Source organism: Heteronotia binoei, unplaced genomic scaffold, assembly GCF_032191835.1.
Source record: "Heteronotia binoei isolate CCM8104 ecotype False Entrance Well unplaced genomic scaffold, APGP_CSIRO_Hbin_v1 ptg000323l, whole genome shotgun sequence".
Classification (NCBI taxonomy): domain Eukaryota; kingdom Metazoa; phylum Chordata; class Lepidosauria; order Squamata; family Gekkonidae; genus Heteronotia; species Heteronotia binoei.
In genome coordinates this window covers 506,909-526,883 of record NW_026800017.1, presented here as the reverse complement: position 1 = coordinate 526,883, position 19,975 = coordinate 506,909, and the positions used below count along the sequence as shown (strand labels likewise).

Here is a 19,975-nt window from a genome sequence, read left to right as displayed (position 1 = left end):
AAACAATGGGGAAGGGGGGGGGGGGTGTCTTTTGAATACATACATTTAGGATGGTGCTGCCTGCCTGGTACTTCTTCCCTGCACTCTCCTCTCCCGAAATTACCAGAGTGTCCACTACGAGTTCAGGACTCACCTCTTCCACCTCAATCTCTTTGTAGTCAATTTCTTGGAAGTTGAGTACTGGAGAGGTTTCGATCATGTCAGCAGAGCTGGCAGAAGACATCCCTTCACTTGGAACGGAGTACGTGTGCGTTTGTGCGTATGTATGCGGGAGCAGGGGGAGCGCCTGGAAAAAACGAGACCAGGAGCAGGGCCAGGCTGGGAGTGAACCTGAGCGGGACTCCTCTGGCGGGGCTGTTCCTCCGGCCCTCCCCTGCTCAACAGCAGCAGGGGAAATAGGGCCTGGCGGGGTCACCCCCTGGGCCGCGGAAAGGCCTCATATACGAGGCTCTTCCGCCTGGGCTTTAGCGGGTCCGCCTGGAAGCCCAGCCCGCGGGGATCTGACTCGACATCCTGCGCCTCGTTCCCCTCTCGGTGCTCGCAGGCCGCGGCCTCCGCTTGGTCAGGGCCCGGGAGCTGGGTTGGCGGCCGCGCAGCCACCCCCAGCAGCAGGAGAGAGGGCTGAATGAGCCGGCCCGGCCGGTGGGTGGGGGGAGAGAGCCGCTCAAAGCCCAGCCCTCAGCAAAGCCGCGGTGCTCCCTGCCGCTGGCATTGGGGCCTCTGCCAAGGAAGCGAGAAGACAGGAGGCTCTCCCCCGCGGGCTCTTTCTCCTACTTGAGCAGCACCAACTGAGGCAGCCCAACCACGGCCATGGCCTGCCACAAGCTGTAGCCGTAGTACCAGCTGCTCCTCCTCTTTCCTTCCGTCCTCCGCCGCCTCCCTCTTTCCGGAGCTCTCCCGCCGGCTGCCGCTTTCCTTCTTTGCCGCCTCCCAGAGGCCGCCAGGGGAATGGGTGGCAGAGCTCCTTGCCTGCAGTCGCCGAAAGGCTCGCGGGCGGGTCTGTTTTCCTTGGCCAGGTGAGGTTCAGGAAGATGGCGAGCCTCCGTCCTTTAGCATCTCTGTGCAAGGGACCGAGAAAGATGAAAAAGTGCCAGGAGCCGCCACCCCGTGTAGGAGAGACTCCCGTGCCTTTAAAAACTGCCAGGAATCCAAGAGTGGATGTAGTTTTCCAGCACTGCTAGCATTTTGGTCTGTCAAAGGTACCACAACCGAATCGAAGTAATGAGCAACCCAGAGACATGGAGCAGTCTCTCCGTAGCTTTTCCTCTCAGTTTTGCAGAGTAAACCGAATTCTGTTTTCAAAGGAAGTGTGTGTGTGCGTGTACTGTTGGAAACAACTTTTTTTTTTTTTGGCGTGGATTTAGCCGTCTCCAGCACGCCCTAAAGAAGACTGCAACATTTTCAGATACAATTTTAAATCATCAGTATACTCATCGTCAACATTCACAATACCTTTGCCCTCAACATGGGTAATGATCGTGCTTTAGACAGTCTTTCCCCCACTATTGTGTAACTGATCAATAAAACCTAACAACTTTATTCTTTTGTTATGGCAAAGTATTCATCTTAAATGGAGTGGTGTGTTCCAAAATGGCTGTATTGAAAACAAATTGTCACAGATGTTTCTGCTTCATCTGTAGTTCTGCTGGAGGGTATGAAATGAGGTTACCTGGATGGTGTGCTGCCTACTGCCCTAAAGGTCTTTTTTTATTACTTTGTCATCCTTGCTGGCTTTCTGCTCCTAATATAATTGAAATTTTTTTAAAAATATCTTGATGATTTTTTTTAGCAGTTCCACTTTTAAGGGGAACTGATTTTAGTTTTGACATGGATTGTGTCAGCATACTTGCTATACTTTTACTAACCTGAGATAGGTGTTCTGTTTGGCTTAATGCGATTTTAAATAACTTCCAGACATCCTGGAAGAATTTGACTCTTATTTTTCCCTTTCAGCTCCCCCCTGATTAATTCCTAATTTTGTTAAGGCCCCTTGTTTGAAATCAAATAAAATCTTTTTTTGGACTTTTCAGTGAATTATCCATTGACAGAAACAGTGAATTTAATAGCATTATTCCATTGGTGCAATTACATTTACATCTTGTACCAGGACTCGAACCCTGCTCAGAACCAAGTCCTGGATTATCTGCATCGCTTTCATTCAGTGCGAGGTGGATAACTATCCGGAAAGAAAAAATGTCCTGGTCTATTAATAGAGTCTTAATTAGATGTTGTTTACTAGGTGATGTTATTTACCTTAATATTGTAAAGAGCCTCAGCTGCCCATTTTCACACATTAAAGCCTCTTTTGAAGGGACATTTTTTTTTGCCAGGCTGTACGGCAACTTTAGAATGTAATGGTTATAATTTTGGTTTGGCACAGAGGCCAGTGTTGTTGTTGGCATCACAACGATAGACAATTAGAGGCAGACATCTGGACCAAGTCATGAATAGCAGTTGAGCAAAGGAGAAGGAAAGTGTGCAAGATGTGAAGGTCAAATGGCTATTGTACATGAAAGGAAAAAAGGAAGAATTTTTGGTTACTATGTTAGTAAGAGTTCAGCAAGTGAGTGGAGTGTTGCATAGAGAAAGAACAGTATGCATTTTTAATGGAAAGTGAACATTTTGGCAGGTCATGCACAAGTTTGTAAAAAAAAAAAAGATTATAGTTTAGGTGAGCGTGCAATCAGGGCAGCAAGGAAGCTGTCAGCAACGCTACCCATAGACCACCAGGACTCCTTCCCCTTTCCCTCTTCTTCTTTCGGAAAGCAGATTCTCTTGGTCGTATTTTTTCTTCCTCATTTTAAGAAAGCAGAAATCAGAGCCAGAAAAGTACTAGACTTTTCACTAACTTTCAAACTCAGGATGTAACATATCCATACACTTTCTGATAATGCTTTGTATTCTTCTTGGACAAGATAGCACAGAACCATTGAAGAGAGAATAATAGTTTCTCTTTAATGTAGTCTTAAAATGATAACTAACCATTCAGAGAAACATCTGTGCAAGCATCTTGATTTACAAAGTTAACACCACTGTACAGGGCTTTTTTTGTAGAAAAAATCCAGCAGGAACTCATTTGCATATTAGGCCACATTCCCGGCACCAAGCCAGCTGGAACTGCATTCCTGCTCAAAAAAAGCCCTGCCATTGTAGATCATCTAGGGTGAACCACTGATTTAGATCAAAGATTATCAGGAGAATCCAAACAAGAAGTAATTTATTTATTTACTTTAAATTTATATGCTACCCACTCTGCAAGTGGACTCTGGGCGGCTAACAGTCATGATAAAAACAATTTAAATACAATTATAAAAGAATAAAACCTATATAAACAATTTAAAACTACATTTTTAGGTGCTAAAAGAAGATTTCACAACAAAGGTGGCTTTTCCATATCTCAGTTCTCTGTTCCTTATATTACTCTATTAGTGGTCTTATGGATGATATTGTTCAGTGACATAACAGTGGCAGCCTCCTCCCACATTAGTTGTTGTAGGCCTCATGAAAAGTTCAGTTTTGCAAGCCCTGTGGAATTGGGAGAGGTCCTGCAGGGCTCTCGTGGCCTCTGGGAGAGCATTCCATAACATCAGTTCTGCCACTAAGAAGGCCCTAGCTCATGTAGAGCTTAGTCTGGTCTCCCTTGGTCTGGAGATGGATATTGCCCTCCTGAATGCAGTGCACTCTGGGGTATATATGGGGAAAGGCAGTCCCTTAGATAGGCAGGTCCTCGGCCATATAGGGCTTTAAAGGTCGATACCAACACTTTGAAATGAATTTGGTACACAATAGGCAGCCAATGCAGTTCTTTCAGCATCGGTTGAATCTGCTCCCGTTGGGGGAGCCCCATTAACAACCGCACTGCAGCTTTCTGCACTAGCTGCAGTTTCTGAGCCAGAGTCAAAGGTAGCCCCATGTAGAGGGCATTACAGCAGTCTATCCTCAAGGTGACCGTAGCATGGATCACCATTGCTAAGTCCCAGTGCTCCAGAAAAGGGATCAACTGCCATACCTGCTGCAGATGGAAAAAGGTGGACTTAGCAGTAGCAGTTACCTGGGTCTCCATAGTCAAAGAGGACTCCAGGAGCACTCCCAGGCTCCTTACCTTAGGGGCCAGTATTAGTGGGGCCCCATCAAAGGCCAGCGAGGGAATCTTCTTTCCTGGACCATCGCAACTCAGATAGAGAACCTCCGTCTTCATCGGATTTAACTTCAATAGACTCAGCCTGAGCCAGGGTGTCACAGCTTGTAGTGCCAGGTCCAAGTTGTCTGAGGCGCAGGTGGATCGGCCACCCATCATTAGATAGAGTTGGATGTCATCTGCATATCGATGGCACACTAGCCCATACCTCCTGACCATCTGGGCAAGGGGGCACATGTAAATGTTAAATAACATTGGGGATAGAACTGCCCCTTGCAGCACACCACATACGAGTGGGTGCCTATGGGATGTTTCTTCCCCTATCACCACCTTTTGTCCCTGACCCTGAAGGAAAGAGGCCAGCCATTGCAAGGCAGACCCCCGAATCCCCACATCAGTGAGGCAGCTAGCCAGTAACTGATAGTCAACCGTATCAAATGTGGCTGACATGTCTAATAAGAGCAGCACCGCTGAGCCACCTCAATCCAGATGATGCAGGAGATCATCCATGAGGGCAACCAAAACCGTCTCTGTCCCATGACCTGGATGAAAGGTGGACTGGAACGGATCCAATTGTGAAATCATATCCATGTAGATCTCTCTCTTTCTCAGAGACTAGTATGATTTGTGGGTTCTAACAGAGTAAAGTGGGATGTGGAATGGCATTACTATAGCCTGATCTCATTAGATTTCCAAAGCTACATAGGATAAGTACTTGGATGGGATGGGAGATCTCCAAGAAAGACTTTCCAGAGAAAGGTACTGGTAAATCACCTCTGCTTGATTATTTACCTTGAGAACCCTATGTGGTCACCATAAGTTGACTGCTACTTGATAGCACTTTACATAACAGAGAGAAAGAGCACCTTGTCTTCAGATGTCCTGTGACAAGTAAGAGTAGTATTCAAAGAAAGTTTGGAAAACAGGATTTAAAAAAAAAAGTCTACGAAGAATTTTGGGTCTACAGATTTTGAGGGGTAAAACTTAACATTTTTGTGCAGGTCTTCATACTGTATTCTCAGTGGGTACAACAAATAACTGTTCCTTATGCTCTGCGTCACATTCTTTTAATTAAAAAGTAAAAGTGAAACATTTTTATAAAAAAAGAACAGGACTTATGGCTCATCATCAAAACAAAGTTTTCAGAGAGTGCAATGTGTCGATTCTCATATCCCCGGCCCACAGCATACGGTAATAGTCACAATCAAAGCCTCTGGGTGCTAAGCTCTTTTTAAAAATAGTGTCAAGTGGGTCACTACTTGGAAATGTGTTCTCTTGGTTGTGTGAGTAGTAAATCCGTTTGGGAGATTGAACAGAAATTTCAGCAACTTGCTTCACACTGAGAAGGAGATAATTGGTTTGAACCAACAGAGTTGCCACATCACGAATTGTGATTCAAGCCCAAGAAATCCATGAACATGTTGTCTAAGCACTTCACACACAATTGTGTGGTCAAGCTTCCCGCAGCTATGATTTTATATTTCATTTTCCAGAATACATTTTTAAGGCAACCTTTGATATTTTCTCCATTTCAGCAGTGAAATGAAACTTTAAAGTCTATCTATGCGGATAATAGAACTATAAAAGTCAGTTATAGTATCCCAGTAATGTGTCAGAGTGAAATATCAAAAGATAGCGAATGTTCTAGATTTCATATCTGGAGAAGGTGAATAGTACCACAGGACTCTAGCTTGTCTGCTACCACTTTATTCAAAGTTATGTACCTTGGAAAATTTATAATGAAATCCAATTAAGAATAGCTATTGGACTATGGTTAGCAGTGCAATCCTAACCAGACTTACAACTTCTAAGTCCATTGCAGTCAATAGAAACATAACAGGATATCTGTGCTTAGGCTCATAATTTGGGACTGTTGGGACACCTGTGTTTAAATCCTCACTCTTCCATGACTCTCAGAGGGTGATCTTTCAGCCAACCTTACCAAAAATTGGGAGCCGGCCCATTTAAGCATGTAGGGCACAGCTTCAGTTTGCCCTGTCCCATCCAGGAAGCCATGATGTTTACTACTGTAACAGGAAAAACAAACTATTGTCTTGAACAAGTAAATGACCTCACAGGAATAGTAGAAGGCTTTCTATAACAAAAGAAATATATTTAATTTAATTTTAATTTTTAGATTTCTATCCCGCCCTATCTTGCAAGCGGGCTCAGGGTGGCTTGCAACAATAAAACGACAGAGTTAAAATAATATCATAAAAACAGACATTACGAAACAGGAGTAGCACAGTAAACAATCTTACAGACATCGGCAGTAAACAGCACATGGCTGATGGCTAACAGCATAACATAACACCATAATGGTGAAATGTTGGGGGAAATGATGACTTTCAAAGGATGCCCGCTGGAGTAATTAAAAGCCTGGCTGAAGTGCTCTGTCTTACAGGCCCTGCAAAACCTTGACAAGTCCTGCAGGGCCTGGATCTCCAGTGGGAGCTCATTTCCACCAGGTAGTGGCCCAGATTGAAACGGCCCTGGCCCACAATGAAGCCAGCTGGGCATCCTTAAATTACCTACCTTATCTGTAGGTAACTAGTAGTACAAGAAATCTTATTTTTGTTATTTATTTATTTTTGCTGATTTCTATTTCACTCTATTTCGTGAATGGACTCAGGGCAGAATAGAACAAGTTAACGATCAAACAGGCCAAAAGACCCTTGGTTGTCTACCACCAGAGCCAGAGCCTTTTCAGTAGCAGCCCCTGCCTTGTGGAACGCTCTCCCTGAAAACATCAGGAACTTGCCACAATTCCGCAGGGCCTGTAAAACAAAATTGTTCAAAGTGGTCTTTAACATCTAATGGGTAAGCAATCACCACACCACAGCATTGATATCTAAACCCGTCCCAGTATAAATACAGAGTGCCAAACAATATTTAATAACACTTATGTATGTAGTGCTAAATACGAACCAATAATCTTGAATTTTAGGATTATAAGCGTAATTGTACATGTATGAAATGATTTTTAATGATGTTATTGTTTCTAATTTAACATTATGTATTTTAACTGTTGTTAACTGTCCTGATAGGGGAGGATGGGATATAAACATAATAAATAAATAAAACCAAAGTAATTCAAGAACTAGTTCAAACAATTAAAATAATAAAACAACAAACAGTTAAAATTATTCGATTTCAGGTGGAAGACAAGTCATAATATAAGCAGAAGCTGAACATCAAGTAGAAGCCACATCAAAAGGTTTGATGAAGGATGAAGTGCTGTGGCAAGTGAGGCCTGACTAGATATACTATGGATGCCTGCTGCCTTACCTAAAGACCTGGCAGAACATTTCTGTTTTACAGGCCCTACGAAAAGATAGTAGGTCAGGAAGGGAACTGATCTCTAATGCTAGCATGTTCCACCAGGACAGGACCAGGGTAGAAAGTGCCCTGACTCTAGTTGAGGCAAGACGGATGTCCTTCAGGGCGAGGACAACCAACAGATGGTGATTAGCTGAATGTAGAGTTCTTTGGGGCACATATGAGGAGAGGCAGTCCCGCAGATATGTTGGTCCCAGGCTGCACATGGCTTTAAATGTCAATACCAGAACCATGAAGTGAATCTCGTACTCAATAGGTAGCCTGTGCAATTGGCATAACGCCGGCTGTATGCTTGGCCATACAGGCAATGCAGTTAGCAAACATTTATGAAAGTAGTTGCCAGTCAGTCAATATTTATTATGGTCAAAGACCAGCACAAAGCAAAAAAAGACATCAAAGCAACACATAGATGTACAGTCAATGAAATCAAGGATCTTCCAAATATTTCTGTTTACAGATTACAAATTTTTGCTACTGCATGAGTTATACAGCTCTGTGTATCTTCCAACAGTAATTTCTGAAGTACCTCAGTTCTAAAACTTAAGTAAAACTCTAAAGGTTTAAATTTAGATAAAAGTGGGATAATTAGTTGTAATCTTTCATCTTGATAAAGTTCACAGTGCAGGAGGATATGCGAAATGGTTTCAACTGCTTTTTCTGAGCAAAGACAACATTGTTTCTGCATTGGCAGATGGGAGAACTGTGGATGGAAAAACGTCAAGGTGCGCCCTTGAGTCAGCCCATCTATGTATCGCGTAGGTTGTATTGTATAATCTGGCCATGATTTTAATCTGGAATAATTTGCAGGGAGCGGTGCTTTATCATTTTGGAGTGAAAGTGGTTGCTACATTATTCTATTTTACATTGGTACAACTGCTGATGATTTGGCAACAAATGACAAACTCCCAAACTCCTGCTCTGGTCCAATTTACATTTGATGCGGGCTAGACAAAAGAATTTACCTGTGTGGCCAGTGCACAGCAAATTCTTATCCATGCAGAACAGCTACATGTGCTTAATTAGAACACCAGAAACTGGTTGCCCTGGTAGCTGGTATGCTAAACATGCATAGCTGCTTTGTGTGTAGTCACACAGATAAGTTCCTTTGACATACTCAGGGCTTTTTTTGTAGTAGGAACTCCTTTGCATATTAGGCCACACACCCCTGATGAAGCCAGTCCTCAAGAGTTTACAGGGCACTTAGCACAGGGCCTACTGTAAGGTTTTGGCCTATTGTGGCCTAATATGCAAAAGAGTTCCTGCTACAAAAAAAGCCCTGGACACACTAATAAATGTGTCATTTTTTGAGGAAAGGCTGAGGGATTTGAGAATGTTCAGTCTGGAGAAGAGGAGGTTGAGGGAGGACATGATTGCTCTCTTTAAGTATTTGAAGAGGAGGGCAGGGAGCTATTCCTGTTGGCTGTAGAAGATAGGACTAGCAATAATGCCTTTAAATTAAGGGCAGGAAGGTACTCTACAGTTAAGAGTTGTTCAGCAGTGGAATGGGCCACTGATGGAGGTGGTGAGCTTCCCCTCACTGGCAGTCTTTAAGCAGTGGCTGGATGAACACTTGGCAGGGATCCTTTAGGCCAGGGGTGTCAAACATGCTCCTATTGGGCCTCTGAGCAACTAACTCTTGTCTGCTTCCTTCTCCCACTCTCTTACTTCCTTCTGCTTCTCAGTTTGCTTTGTCAGGCTTGCTTAATTGCGCAGGAACTAGAGAGCAAAACCTCTATTTTCTCTGTTGGTTGAGGCTCCTCCCTTGCCTGGTCCCCAGGGGAGAGAGGGAAAGAGCCAGAGCTACCTTTTCCCAGTTCCCTGGATCCCATGGCATGCTGAGGAACATGATCATCAGCATGATCATCCTCAGCATGATCATCCAGCTACATGAAGACCAGCGAGGCCAAGTCAGACACTGCAACGACCTCTCGGAGCCCTTCCCAATAGGCACAGGTGTAAAGCAAGGCTGCGTTCTCACGCCAACTCTCTTTACGATCTTCTTTAGCATGATGCTTCAAAGAGCCGCAGTAGATCTAGATGATGACGATGGTGTCTACATCCGCTATCGCACCGATGGCAGCCTGTTCAACCTGAGGCGACTAAAGGCTCACTCCAAGACAATGGAAAAACTTATCCGCGAGCTACTGTTTGCTGATGATGCTGCACTCGTCTCCCACTCGGTATCAGCTCTGCAGCATATGACGTCCTGCTTTGCAGAGGCTGCCAAGCTATTCGGCCTAGAAATTAGTCTGAAGAAGAAAGAAGTTCTCCACCAGCCTGCACCCCAGGAAGATTATCATCCTCCCTGCATCACTGTGGGTGAATCAGTTCTGAAGACAGTCCAGCAGTTCAGCTACCTGGGGTGCATCATCTCCTCAGATGCCAAGATCGACAAGGAGATTGACAACAGGCTGGCAAAGGCAAACCATGCATTTGGCCGACTGCACAAAAGAGTGTGGAGCAACAAGCATCTGAAAAAAGGCACAAAGATCAATGTTTACAAAGCGGTTGTGATGACAACCCTCATCTACGGCTCCGAATCGTGGGTTTTATACCGTCATCACCTGCGACTCCTTGAGCGCACTGCTGTTGAAGATGCAGCTGCGCTGGGCAGGGCATATTTCTAGGATGGAAAACCACCGCCTTCCCAAGATTGCTCTGTATGGCGAACTTTCCACCGGCCATCAAAATAGAGGGGCACCAAAGAAAAGGTACAAGGACTCCTTGAAGAAATCCCTTGGCACCTGTCGCATCAACCATCACCAGTGGTCTGACCTAGCCTCAGATCGCAAAGCATGGAAGCACACCATCCACCAGGCTGTCTCTTCCTTTGAGAACGCACGCATAGCTGGTCTTGAGGACAAAAGGAGATTGAGGAAGAATCGCACTGCTACAGCACCAACCCCAAATCAGACTTTTCCCTGCAGCCACTGTGGCCGGATCTTCCTGTCCCGCATTGGTCTTGTCAGCCATCAGCGAGCCTGCAGCAGACGTGGACTACTGCACCCTTCTTAAATCTTCGTTCCCGAAGTCAAGCCGAGAGAGAGAGAGAGAGGATCCCATGGCTGAAATACAAAGATAGCACCTTTAAAACCAACAAAAGCTAATGTTTTAAGCATGTTTTATTTTAATTTTTTTTAAAAAAATCTTTAGTCATGTTTGTCTGTGTCCTATAAAAAGTTTATATCTCTGCCAATCTTAAATAGGTATGCACATGGCCCGGTCCAGCCCAACAAGGTCTCTTTTATGTTGGAAGTGGCCCTCATAACAAATGAGTTCGGCATCCCTGCTCTAGACTGATCCTGCATTAAGTAGGGGGTTGACTTAGATGGCCTGTATGGCCTCTTCCAACTCTGTGATTCTGTGATTCCATGACACCTTTACGTCAGAGGAAGTTTATTTATTTATTTATTACTTTAATTTTCTATCCCACCCTCTCCTTAAGTGGACTCAGGGCAGCTAATAGACAATTTAAAACAATTTAAGATTATAATTTAAAACAATAAAATAACAATTAAAACACATTGCATAGCGCTGCTCAAAACTTCAGTATAGGCGGGAAGTTAGGTAACTCTGATGAAGTGTGTCTCTCTTCTTATTATCGGCAGGCACCCTAGGGCAGTGATGGCGAACCTTTTATAGACCGAGTGCCCAAATTGCAACCCAAAACCCACTTATTTATCGCGAAGTGCCGACACGGCAATTTAACCTGAATATTGATCAGTGCTAATCAGTGTAATACCCAAGGCAGCTTCCAGACAATACTTAAAAACATAAACAATCAAATTTAATATTGTAAAATCTCTAAAAAGATATATGCCAGACACCACCAAAAACACCATGGGCCAAAAGAAAACAAAAAGACATTCCCTCCTCAACACAAATCAATTAAAAGTCCAGCATATGTGGAATGTTTTCACCTGGTATCTAAAATGCAGCAGGGTTGGTGTGTGGAATAGGAATTCCATAAATGGAAAGAAATGGGGGGAAAGGAAAGGGAAAGAAATGGAAAGATAAAGGGAAAGCCCCCTGCATGGTTGCTTTCCCCAAAGCTCCAAGTTATGGGGAGGGGGAGAACGAAGGGCTGAACATTAAAAGTAATTGGAAAAGGGGGGGACATATAAAATGAATGATGTGGTGGGAGGAGAAGCAAAGATTACAGAAAAGGCTTGGAAATGGGAGAGAAAAGATCAAAAAGCATAGTTGGGGGGATAAAAAAGTTGAGGAGAGAAACACAAAAAACACCAATGGGTTGCCTCCCCACCAGGCTCCTGCTGAGGCAGCCCTGATGTGCCAGCCCTGTGCACTTGAGGATACCTCTCACCCATCTGACGTAGAAGGGGAAGGAGAGAAGCCTCCCCCTCTAAAACACAAACACACACACACACACACACACTACATGCATCTATCCCCCCACCCCGCTTCAGGAGACTGAAGAGTCCAAAAGCAGGAAGGGAAGGAGGGCAGACCGACATGCGTAGGGGATCCATTCTTATCGCCTTCTTCCTGCCTGCACACCAACTTGACCCCCTCCCAGCATTCCTTTGCCAACTCTGAGGACACCTTTTGCCTGCCTTAAGCAACGGAGAAGAGAAAGGAGCTTCCCTCCAACACACAGCACAGGCATTTCTTTCTCTTCCCCTGCTGACAGATCCAGGTGGGCAGCCCTGTCGGTTTGAAGCAGTAGAACAAAGTTGGAGTCCAGTGGCACCTTTAAGACCAACCAAGTTTTATTCAGAATGTAAGCTTTCGTGTGTGCATGCACACTTCATCAGATGAAGGAATGCTCTGTTAACTGCTATATGGTTCTTAAAGTCTGGGTTAAACTGAGAACTGTTTTCTCAGAAGTGTTCTCCCTCTGCTTGTTCAGGTATTGGACCAGACTTCACTATCACTCTGTCTCTCTCTCTGTCTCTTTCACACACACACACACACACACACACACACTAGGAAGTGCCGGGTCTGCAGACAGAGCCCCAGGGACGTCTTTCAGCCACCCAAAGCAGAAGGAAAGGGAAGGAGCCTCCTCAACACACAGCAGGCATTTCTCTCCTGAGAGAACACAGCACTCATTTCAGGATTGGCTGTGGAGTCTGCGGAGGGGGAAGGAGTGTAGATAACACAGGGGGCAGCCAATCTTGCTGCCTTCTTTCCATACATGCGCACACACAGCCAGCTACTCACCTCCCTCTCTCCTGCCTTAACCCTAGGGCAGTGCAGCTTAGAGGGAACCCTGCTTGACTCCCACCTGAGCGCCATCCTCCCCTGCCCCCCAACTTATCTTTTTGGCTCCAGTGGCACCGGCAAGTAGAGGCAGTACTTGCAGCTTCCAGCTCATGCTACTCCAGCTGAGGGCTGCTAGGAGCCAGGGGTGGGGCTTAGCTGTTCTCTCCCTCTTCCCACCCACCCAACTAACTCTCTCTCTCTCTCTGAAGAAAGAGAGTGAGAAACTGAAAACCTCTGCTTTCAAGCCAGGAGAGGGACAGGGGGAAGCCAAGACTTGGAGAGCCACAGGAGAGAGATGGAAGAGACACATGCGGCTCTCGAGTTTAGTTGCTTGCTTGCTCTCTGCTAGAAGAAAACAAGGTGATTCCTTCCCTGGCTACAGCGCCAGCTGCACTTGCTCTCCTGCTATTTGTATGCGTGTGCAGCAGCTAGCCGGGTGGCACCCCCTCTTGCCAGCGCCGGGTTGCCGTAGCGCTGGTGAGTCCGAAAGAGCGGCGGGGGAGGGGGGGTGAGCACTGGTGCCACCTCAGAGGCTCCGGCAGCCGCTCCTCCCGTTGGGAACATTGGCACCCTGTGAGGGAGAAGGCAGAGGGACCAGGCCCAACGGGGAGGGGGGGAGGCAGGTGGTCACAAGGCAGCTGCAGTGCTCCCTTCCCCATTGCCATGTTCCCTGCTGACTCCTCCACCAGTTGTGGTGGGAGCACTGCTTCCTTCACTCACTTGCCTGCTTGCCTCCCTGGCAGGCGACAGCGTGCGTGCCCACCAAGAGGGCTCTGAGTGCCCTCTCTGGCACGCATGCCATAGGTTTGCCACCACTGCCCTAGGGAAAATGGGTGACAGCTCCAATGCTGTTAATGTTTAGAGTTTGCACTGAAGCACTACCACTTGGAATCTTTGTTTCTTTGAAACTTTCTATTTACCTTGACCACATTTGGATGAGTTCACAAATAGGCCACATTTGAAGATGAGTTCAGAATTTCAGTTTATTTCAAATATGGCAGCCGGATTAGTGACTAGTGCTAATTACAGAGGTTACTAGATTTGAAACAACTATGCTGGCTGCCTATCCACTTCTGGGCCCAAGTTAGAGTGCTGCTTATCAGTTTTATAGCCATAAACAGTTTGTGCCAGGGACCAAAGAGATTACTTGCTGTTCCCATATTAATGTACCTTACATTTGAGATTTTCTTCAGAGGCATTGCTTCATCTGCTTTTGCTGCCAGGCATTTTCTGTAGTAGCATCCTTTGCTTGTCCTTGCAATAACCTTTTTGCTCCCCAAGGATTGGTATAAAATTGGGCCACTTTATTCAATATTCTAATAAACAGCAAGGGCACCCCACCAGCGGCCTGGCCAGGGCTAGGATGCTTCACAGTCCTCCCCTAGCCGCATAGTGCCCTAAACCCCCAAAACCTGCCACTGCTAAGGCCAAGTCTCTACTTAGGGCTTAGCGCCCACCAGGAGGCCCAAAGCCACTTGCAACCCTTGCTGCAAATCTCTCAGGAAAAGCATATTACCCTTTTCCGAGAGATGTACCCCATCCCCTCTGTAGAGGTAGGAAATTTCAACAAAATGTCTGGATGGGGCAAATAGTGGCCCAACCCCTTTTCCAGCACCTTCCTGATCTCCTTATTAGCCTTATACCGAGCCCTTTCTATAGCTGCAGGGTCCCAAGCACAACGCCACACCAGGCGGGGCAGCATGGCTGACCAAATTATGGTGGTCCCAGACCATCGCTCTCGAATGTGCTGGAAATCATCCCGGGCCTGCCAAACTAAGGCCTTGCCCTTTAAGAGTCCCAGATCGTTACCTCCCAGGTGAACAATTAAAACCTGAGGAGGAGGAGGACCCACACAATCTTTAAACAACAAAGGCAGCAGGCCCTGCCACTGAAGGCCCCGGCGCCCCCACCATTCGATACACACATGCTGGCTGAGTCTCAGCTGAGAGCCAACCACAGTTCTCCGAGCCTGATGAGTGGCCCAAAACACGTGGCTATGGCCGCATACGAGAACTCGGCTCCTCTGGCCAGGAACAACAGCATCTAAAGAGAAAAAACAGTTAAACAAGAACAGAACCAACAATAAACAGACACCAAGTCACTCATGGCCTAATAAAAGGTCGCACGTAAGCCTTATAGGCCGAGGAATGCCACCTGCCCAATCTCTGAATGGAAGTGGAAGGATACCCCATGACAGCCACTGTTGAGGCTGCCCCAATTCTAAAGGAGTGGGTCCCAAACCACACCCCAGACAACCCCAACTCACCCAAAGCCTGTGACATTACAGCCCAAAACTGATGCTTTGTCAACGGGCTACCATTCGAATGTATAAACAAAAAGCCCTCCATGGGCCCACTAACTGCCAAATAAGCAGCCAACGCAGTAACTGGACACAGCTCAAGCTCTGAACAACTACCCAACTCGAGCACCGTACCCTTTTGCAACTGATCTGTCTTAGAGCGACGGACAGTGATGACTGCCTTACCCGCAAATAGCTGCAGATCCCTTAACAACAGAGCCTTACCAGAAACATCGTTTCTAGACTGTGCCACCAGCTCACTTACTCTAAGAGCCCCCCCCCCAAAAAGCTAACAAAGACGCAGTGTGAAACAAACATGCATCAAATGACGAAGCACACACCACGTCCCAAACCCTCTTCAAACCCCACAGAATCAAAGGAGACACAGGTGTGATGGTAATGAATGGGTTAAGGAGAAAACTAAGGACGCTTAGAGCCTGCGTCAGATGGCCTGAGGGTGGGGGCCAGAGTGCTCGGACCTCTCGGAAGTGATTGACAGTTAACGGCTGAGGGCAGTCAGTTGACTAACAGAGTCTGAGGGAGACTGCTAAAGAGAACAGTTGGTCTGAGAAGGAGCTGAGACAGGAGCTGAGGAGAGTCTTCGAGAGAAGCAAAGCTCACTGTTCACTCTATTTTAGACAGCCACAGGGCTGTGTGTGACAAAAGGAGAGTCACAGTGAAGACCTGAGCGGTCACAGACACATATACATGTCTCTTAAGAGCTAAAGAGGTGGTTGAGGGAACAGATGTGGGTCTAGAAGTCTGAAGGGCTGGGAGTAGAGGCACCAGTCGACTTGAGAGACTTGGCACATTATACCCAAGAGGCCAGCCTATAATAGTGTTGGAGAGTGAAATCTTTATGATCTGTGAAACCTGAGAGACCTAAAGGAAAAATATATTATAAAGCCTGAAACTACTGAGCAACTTGTTATCTACTTGAGATACAATTTAGCCTATGTAAATATCTCCCATTCCCCAGGTGAAGACGGTGTATGTTTAAATAAATATTTGTGGTTTACTTTAAAGTTCTCTGGTGCCTGTATATTGGGAAAACCATCAAAGCTGCTGTGGTCCCCTACAAACTGAGTGATCCACTAGTAGAGAGATATCCATATTACACCCTCCCCTTGAGTTCCATAGCCGTGAGGTAAAATTCAAGAGGAAGAACTGAGGCAGAAGAGGGGCTGGGGTAGCCATAAGCCGCATATAGAAATGATCCAGTGAGACTGTGAGGCACGCTGTTATAACAGCATTCAGCGTATCAACCCTGGGATCGGCCTCTCTGGCCCACCCCTCCAGCATCTTTCGAATACGAAAGTCAGCTGTTTCTTCCCTATAACCCAGCGCCTTACTGACAAAAGCCAATGCAGACAGGCGCCCCCTAATGGATCGCACAACCAACCCCTTACCTCGCAGCGAAACACAGTAATGGAGCAAATGCTCCACCGGGAGGGGCCAAACCCTGCAATACCCTACCTCAGCTCTAAAGTCTTCAAACTGCCGCACAGCCCGTTCATAAGACTTCCTGGTGCTGGACGCAATGGCTAGACTTATCGCTCTGCAGGCCTCGGCTCTCCAATCAGCCATAGCTCCTGGGGCATTGGCACCAGCTCTCTGTCGGCATCTGGGGCCAGCTGACGAAACCTCTCCATCTGTTTATGAGATAGAGCGTCAGCCACCCTGTTACTCACCCCAGGAACATGCTTGGCTAAAAACAAAATGTTAAGCCACAAACGGTGCAGAGTGAAGGCCCTCACCAATCTCATAACCCGACCAGATTTGGATAAAAGGGAATTAATGACATGGACCACCGCCATATTATCGCACCAAAAATGGACAGTGTGATTGGCCATATCCTTCCCCCACAGCCAAACCACGACTGAAATAGGAAAGAACTCAAGAAACGTAAGATCCCGGTTCACACCAACCTTTACCCAGGAGTCAGGCCAACTCTCCACGCACCAATGTCCACGGAAATAGACTCAGGTAGGCTCCTGGAAAGGTGGCATCAAATATTCTAAATAAATAAACAACTCTCTTAGTCAGGTCTATCCTTTTTCCACCCACCTTTTATGCTAAATCATGCTTGCCAGGCCTAATAATTAGCACTCACCTAGTAGACATGCTGTAGGAAAGGTGGCATGCTATAGCCCAATCTCATCAGATAGTATTGGTAAGCAGGGTCAGACTACCAAGAAAGACTCTGCAGAGAAGGGCAATGCCACACCACCTCTGCTCCTCACTAGAGGTGTGCATTCGGTTCGGCCGAATCAAATTAGCCGCCGAATCACCACTGATTCGGCTGTATACGAAATCAGCTGCAGCCGATTCCAATTGGGGCCCATTATGCGGCAGCCGGATACGGCTCACCGTATACTTCCGTATATATATTCGGAAGTATAAGGAATTCAATGCAAAATGTGGGAAAGGGGCTTTTGCAGCCTCAGGGGAGCTGCTTGCCTCCTTTCCCGCCTTTGGTAGCCTTTTCCCGCCTCTCCCATAGCCTCCCTGGGATCAGGGAGGGGGGGAGGGGGAAGAGGAGCCCCAGCAGCCAATCCAAAGCATGCATTTACAAAATGCATTGCAAATGCATGCTTTGCAGGGCTGTTGTGCAGCTGATGGCCCAGCCATCAGCAACATTGTTGTTCTTTTGATCTTTTGCTTACTTGGGTATCCAAGTAAGCACTGTTGTCTGGCCAATCAGAGAGCAGTGCTATTTTTTGAAACTGCTCTCTGTAGGGCCAGAGAACCTTTTTAAGGAGTCTGCCTGGCTGGACTGCTCCATTGCTGCTGTGTTGCTGTGTGTTGGTTGGTGTGAGAGATTGTGCTGCTGCTGGCTGGCCCTTGGCTTCAGCTGCTGCCTGCTGCTCTCTCACTCATCCTTACCAGACTTCCCTGGAGTAAGGTAAGACAGTCTTGGGGTTCTTGTTTTTATTTTAGTTGGTAAAAGGACTTTTTAAGACTCAGAGTCCTTTTACTTATCCAGATTTGGGGGGTGGTGGTGGTGGGGTAGCTTATTTGGGGTTAGGGGTTTCTGCTTGGGAAGGGGGCCTGGGGTGGGGTTTTTTTTGCCAATTTGCCCATATCTTAATTTAGTGAGAGGACTTTTAAAAGTGCAGTGTCCTTTTACTTCTCCTGATTTGGGTGGCTTGGATTTCTTGGGGTTAGGGTGAAGGGGTTTTTTGGGGGGGAGGGGTTGGCAAAGTTCCTGTATTGTTAAAAGTTAAGTTTTTTACTGTTTTAAAAGTATTCAGTGTTTGATTTGTTGCTGCTGTGTTATGCTGCTGTTGTTACTTTTCTCTTCTGGTTCTTGGGGGGGGTGGGGTGCTGTTTGACCTAATTTTCATTGTTTAAAAGGCCACCTTTGTCCCCTTTTTCCTGGTTCTGGTTTTAGGTGAGGGGGTGTTGTTGACTGATTTGGCCTGAGGTTTCTTATTGGTGAAAAGGTCACTTTTTTAACAATTGAGTTGCTTGGCCTTTTCTTCTGTTGTCCCTTTTCCTGGTTTGGGTGGTGGTGGTGGTGGTGTTGTTGACTGATTTGGCCTGAGGTTTCTTATTGGTGAAAAGGCCACTTTTTTAACACTTGAGTTGCTTGGCCTTTTTTGATTCTGCTGGTTTTGTTTTGGTTTTTTTAAATTACCCCTGGTTGGTGTGGGGGTTGGCGAGGGTGTGTGTGGGCTGTGTGGGCTGGGTCACTTTTTGTTTTTATAGAGTGAATCTGAGTGTGCTCTCGGTTTGGCTAGGGCCACTAAATAGGCTGCCCCACTAATAAGGGTGTTTTTAGGGATTGTGTTTTTTTGAAATTAAAAAAAAATTAATCCAGTTTAGGGTTTTACCTCCTTTCAAAATTCAAGTAGGTCAGATAGGGGTGATTTAAAAAGATTTTAGGTTTCTCATAAAAGGCAGCATGACTACTAGGCCACATCAGGCTCCCTTTTAAAGAGACTAGGGTTGCAGCAGTGCATCTTGCTTTCAGCCACTGAAAGCCGGTGCATCCTTAGATTTCCATAGGGTAAACCACAGCTTCTCTCAAGTTATAGGGGACACCTGATTTCTAGTTTGCAAGGAAATCAGGTTTGTCCCAGGATCTAGTTAGGAGAAGTTTAACTAGGAGGATATAACAAGGATTGCCTTCATCTCAAGGTAGCCTTTTAAAAACTGTAGCCAGGTAGAGGCAGGGTCATCTAGTCTCCTAAACTTTACCAGACTACTACTACCAGTTTGGCGTAGTGGTTAAGTGTGCGGACTCTTATCTGGGAGAACCAGGTTTGATTCCCCACTCCTCCACTTGCACCTGCTGGATTGGCCTTGGGTCAGCCATAGCTCTGGCAGAGGTTGTCCTTGAAAGGACAGCTGCTGTGAGAGCCCTCTCCAGCCCCACCCACCTCACAGGGTGTCTGTTGTGGGGGAGGAAGGTAAAGGAGATTGTGAGCCGCTCTGAGACTCTTCGGAGTGGAGGGCGGGATATAAATCCAATATCTTCTTCTTCTTCTTCTACCCCAATCCAAAGAGGGACAGGTTAGGGACCAAAAAAACAAACAAACAAACAAGTTTTGGTGGGAGGGTTCTTAAAAAGAAGTCAGGGCACCTGTTGGTTCAGGGTACAGTGCAGTGAGTTAGGTTTGTAAAAAACCCCACTCTCAGTTCAGGTTCTGTGAGACTGGCCAAGGGTGACATGAGTGACAGACTAGAGGGGTGGAGGGGAGGGGGAGGACCCAGGTCTCCCCCCCACCTGTGCGTGGGGCCACTCCACAGCTGCCTATCAGCACTCCAACCTTTGGCCGGAGTGTGATGAAGAAGAAGGCCCACCTTGGGCCCTTCATCGAGGCTGCTGCTGGGGTGCCCCCAGCAGAGGTGCCATTAGGTGCTGGCACTGTGCAGGGGTCGGCTGCTCGGGCAGTCTCTCCTCCAGCTGATATCGCTCGGCCTCAGCAGCCGGAGGAGGGGCAGCAAGAGCAGCCCTCCTTGGAGAT

At 46.5% G+C, this 19,975-nt stretch overlaps 1 protein-coding gene across 2 annotated transcripts in view; it reads right to left on the bottom strand.

Annotated features, from left to right (window-relative positions):
• LOC132590589 (mitogen-activated protein kinase kinase kinase 7) overlaps positions 1-928 on the bottom strand; it is a 37,683-nt gene extending 36,755 nt beyond the window's left edge. For both annotated transcript variants that reach the window (XM_060263532.1, XM_060263533.1), the window contains exon 1: positions 134-928. In XM_060263532.1, coding sequence (XP_060119515.1) covers positions 134-223 — 90 coding nt within the window. In that variant the 5' untranslated portion in view covers positions 224-928. The remainder of the gene's footprint in view (positions 1-133) is intronic.
• Between the last annotated feature and the right edge of the window lie 19,047 nt (positions 929-19,975).